Below are 3,565 nucleotides of genomic sequence, written 5' to 3'. Positions count from 1 at the left end.
TACGATCGCAAATGCGTATTTATGTTGCAACATGAGTGATCTTTTAGCTTTTACACCAAATGTTATTATTTATTTTAAAAAGCATACATTTCTTACTAGCTCTTTAAAATATCTTCTAATCCTATATACGAGAAAGATAGAAAAATAATTTGTGTAAGCATCATACACCCTAACGTGCCTGATTGCGACACAAGGCGTGTTTTGATGCAAATTTTTGATGTCTTGTAAATCATGCTTGTAACGTAAACATTGCAGGGTCGTTCGCAATTTTGCATCATTTGCTTGCCATATCTAGAATCATAGTCGCAACTGCAATTTAAAACTTTGATAGTGATCATTCGCAATTAGTGCCTAATTTACGCAACTTTTTATTGGTTCATATAGTTATACACCAATGAAAACTGTTGTGAAACAAAAATCTGCGAGGAAAGTAAGATTAAAAGATTGAAGACACCTTACCAAAATAGAAATAGAAATAGTATACAAACATAAGCTGCAATATATACATTTGAAAGACATGTATGTATATGTAGTGGAGTTCCTTACTATTTAGTATACATATATAAAACTAATAAACTATTAAAATAAAAATAAAGAAAAGGTTATTGGATGAAATAGGATTAAAAAAATAAAAAAGAGAAAGCAAGAACAAATTATGGGATAATCATTCCAAATGGAGATCAACTTTCTTCCAACCTCATCATATGTGTCATCATACACCTTTGCTTCTTCATCTCCCCTCTCCCTTCCCTCCTCCTTTATCTCTCTCACTCTCTCTGTCTCCTTTAACTTTTCACCGCCTCCCACAGCATCTTCCATTTTTTTTATTCCACATCAAAAGTAGATAATTAAATCAAATATAAAAAACATTCATATGGAGAGAGAGAGAGAGAGAGAGAGAGAGAGAGAGAGAGAGAGAGAGAGAGAGAGAGAGAGAGAGAGATCCCATCTTGTTGCATACAATATCACTTCCTGTTGTTTAGGGTTGAAGCCATATATATAATCAACAAACCTAGCTTCCCATATTCTCTAAGCTTATAAGTTTTTCTCTTAATCCAACAATCACTAGTTATTTCATCAAACACACACTACTAAACTCTTTGTAAGTTTCTTATTCTATATTTGAGTCAAACAAATTTAAGATGCTAAAAAATATGGATGAAGTAGAAATCACAAATGTTAATTTCCCTCAAACAACTAGTGCTTCTAATAATCCTCCTGCTTTGAAGAGAAAAAGAAACCTTCCAGGAAATCCAGGCATGTTAATTTTCTCTTTTTCTTTCCTTTATAACTCTCTCTTAACCTTTATGATTGAATGTATCAATAGGTATATTCAAAGGTAATTAACTTTTTATTAGAAAAAAGAAACATTATTGATCTTTTTTATTTGCACAGATCCTGAAGCAGAAGTTATAGCTTTATCACCAAAGACACTCATGGCTACAAACAGATTCTTGTGTGAAACATGTGGGAAAGGTTTTCAAAGAGATCAAAATCTACAGCTACATAGACGTGGACATAATCTTCCATGGAAGCTTAAGCAGAGAACAAACAAAGAAATAAAGAAGAGAGTTTATGTGTGTCCAGAGAAAACTTGTGTCCACCATGATCCTTCAAGGGCACTTGGTGACTTAACTGGGATAAAAAAGCACTTTTGTAGAAAGCATGGTGAAAAGAAGTGGAAGTGTGAGAAGTGCTCAAAACGTTATGCTGTTCAGTCAGATTGGAAAGCTCACTCAAAAACATGTGGTACTAGAGAATACAAATGTGACTGTGGAACTATCTTTTCAAGGTAACTAACTACCTAACCTATCCATCCATCTCTATGTTATTCTGATCACATCGTTGTAATCGGTATATCTGATATAAGGATCTCAGTTGCTCGAGAAATTAGTCTCGGCAGTTGTTTGCGGAAATATCTAAGTTTACCAAAAAAAATTATATATCTGATATAAGGATCAAGTTTAAAAGTGGTTAGGCAACTTGAATAATATGTTTTTTTTTGCCTATTTGGCTTTTTTGAGAATAAAAAGTGAATGAGGTTAATTAGTTTAAACAAATGATTAAGGAGTTCCTTCAAAAAAAAAAATGATTAAGGAGTTGATCAAAGATTAATTAAGACACAAGTTTTTGATAAGCCTTTTTGCTGTTTTTGCCCTAAACGACAAAAGTTCATGGTTTGGAGTTATCTCATTTAACCTCACTCACTATGTATATAATTGAGTATTATTTTTGTTTTATTTTCACACTAGTTTGAGGTTGTTAACCAACTACTATATATAGGCTTGTTTGTACAAATCCTTATGCCGTACTCATGTTTCCGGTTACTCCCATTTTGACTTTTGTCTAGCTCTAATCTTTTGTCATAACTGTCTCGTTCTCGAGAATGGTTCGACTGAGAGATAAGTAAAGTCTGATAAAATATCGTTCCCCGCATTTGAACTCTGGTCTTAACTGAAACTCATTAACCAAATCTTTTGGTTGTTCCTTCTAATATTTATATATAAACATTTCTCTTTGTTAAAAAAGTTAAATTATTAGTACTTAATATTTGTGAATATTTTTGGTTGAGCAGGAGAGACAGCTTCATAACTCACAGAGCCTTTTGTGATGCCTTAGCAGAAGAAACAGCAAGGGTAAGTGCAGCATCAGAAATAAACAACAGCTCATTATTAAGGGGTAACATTGGTAATTACACCAACATAATGGGAACAACATCTCTAGTCCCTAATAACAATATGCCAACCCATTTTCCTTCAATTTTCAAACCAATTTCAACTCCTGATCATCATCATCATGAATCAACCAATCAAACTAGAGGACTATCCCTTTGGATGAATCAAAATTCTCATTCTCAACCTCATGAAACAATGATAACCACCACCAATGGAAATTCTAGTTTGCATGAGATTCATCAACAACTTGACTCATCATCAAGAGAAATTATGTATGGTGGAAATGAGAACCCTCCACCATATTCTAATAACTATCAGCTAAATTGGGTTTTTGGAACTAAACTTTCAAACAATTGCAGCCAAGAATTAATTACTAGTACTACAACTTCACTTCCACTAGGAAACATTAATGTTAATGTTAAGGATGTTTCTCATGATGCTACAAGCCAACAAATTTCTTCCTTGTATAGCTCACAACACCAAATACCACATCAAACATCTTCAGCAAACATGTCAGCTACAGCTTTGTTACAAAAAGCTGCTCAAATTGGATCAACCTCAAGTGATACTTCATTCCTTGGAAGTTTAGGTTTGAAATGCAGTAATAATAATAGTACTAATGATGTGAACAAGTTTGGTGGTACTGGTATGTATGGTACTTCAAGTTCATTACTCATTAGTCTTGGCAATGAGGAAGATCATAATAATGCATGTGATTTTTCACAAATGCACCCTTCTAAACGTAGACATGTGCAAGGTGAAGAGAATGGAGGAGGAGGGCAAACTAGGGATTTTCTTGGTGTTGGTGTGCAAACCATTTGTCACCCTTGGATTTGATTTTATCATCATGTATATATATTCACTTATCAATTATGATCCTTTTTTTTTAA

At 33.4% G+C, this 3,565-nt stretch overlaps 1 protein-coding gene across 1 annotated transcript; it reads left to right on the top strand.

Annotated features, from left to right (window-relative positions):
- The first annotated feature begins 1,031 nt into the window (after nucleotides 1-1,031).
- Nucleotides 1,032-3,565, top strand: LOC146931655 (zinc finger protein MAGPIE-like). Its single transcript, XM_085703208.1, has 3 exons — nucleotides 1,032-1,257; nucleotides 1,396-1,792; nucleotides 2,576-3,565. The coding sequence occupies exons 1-3, from the start codon at nucleotides 1,143-1,145 to the stop codon at nucleotides 3,510-3,512; spliced, it is 1,449 nt and encodes a 482-aa protein (XP_085559334.1). The 5' UTR covers nucleotides 1,032-1,142; the 3' UTR covers nucleotides 3,513-3,565.

Source organism: Medicago sativa, chromosome 4 (assembly GCF_051527215.1).
Source record: "Medicago sativa cultivar Bolivia chromosome 4, Bolivia_mono, whole genome shotgun sequence".
Taxonomy (NCBI): Eukaryota; Viridiplantae; Streptophyta; class Magnoliopsida; order Fabales; family Fabaceae; genus Medicago; species Medicago sativa.
This window is presented reverse-complemented; position numbering and strand designations above follow the sequence as displayed.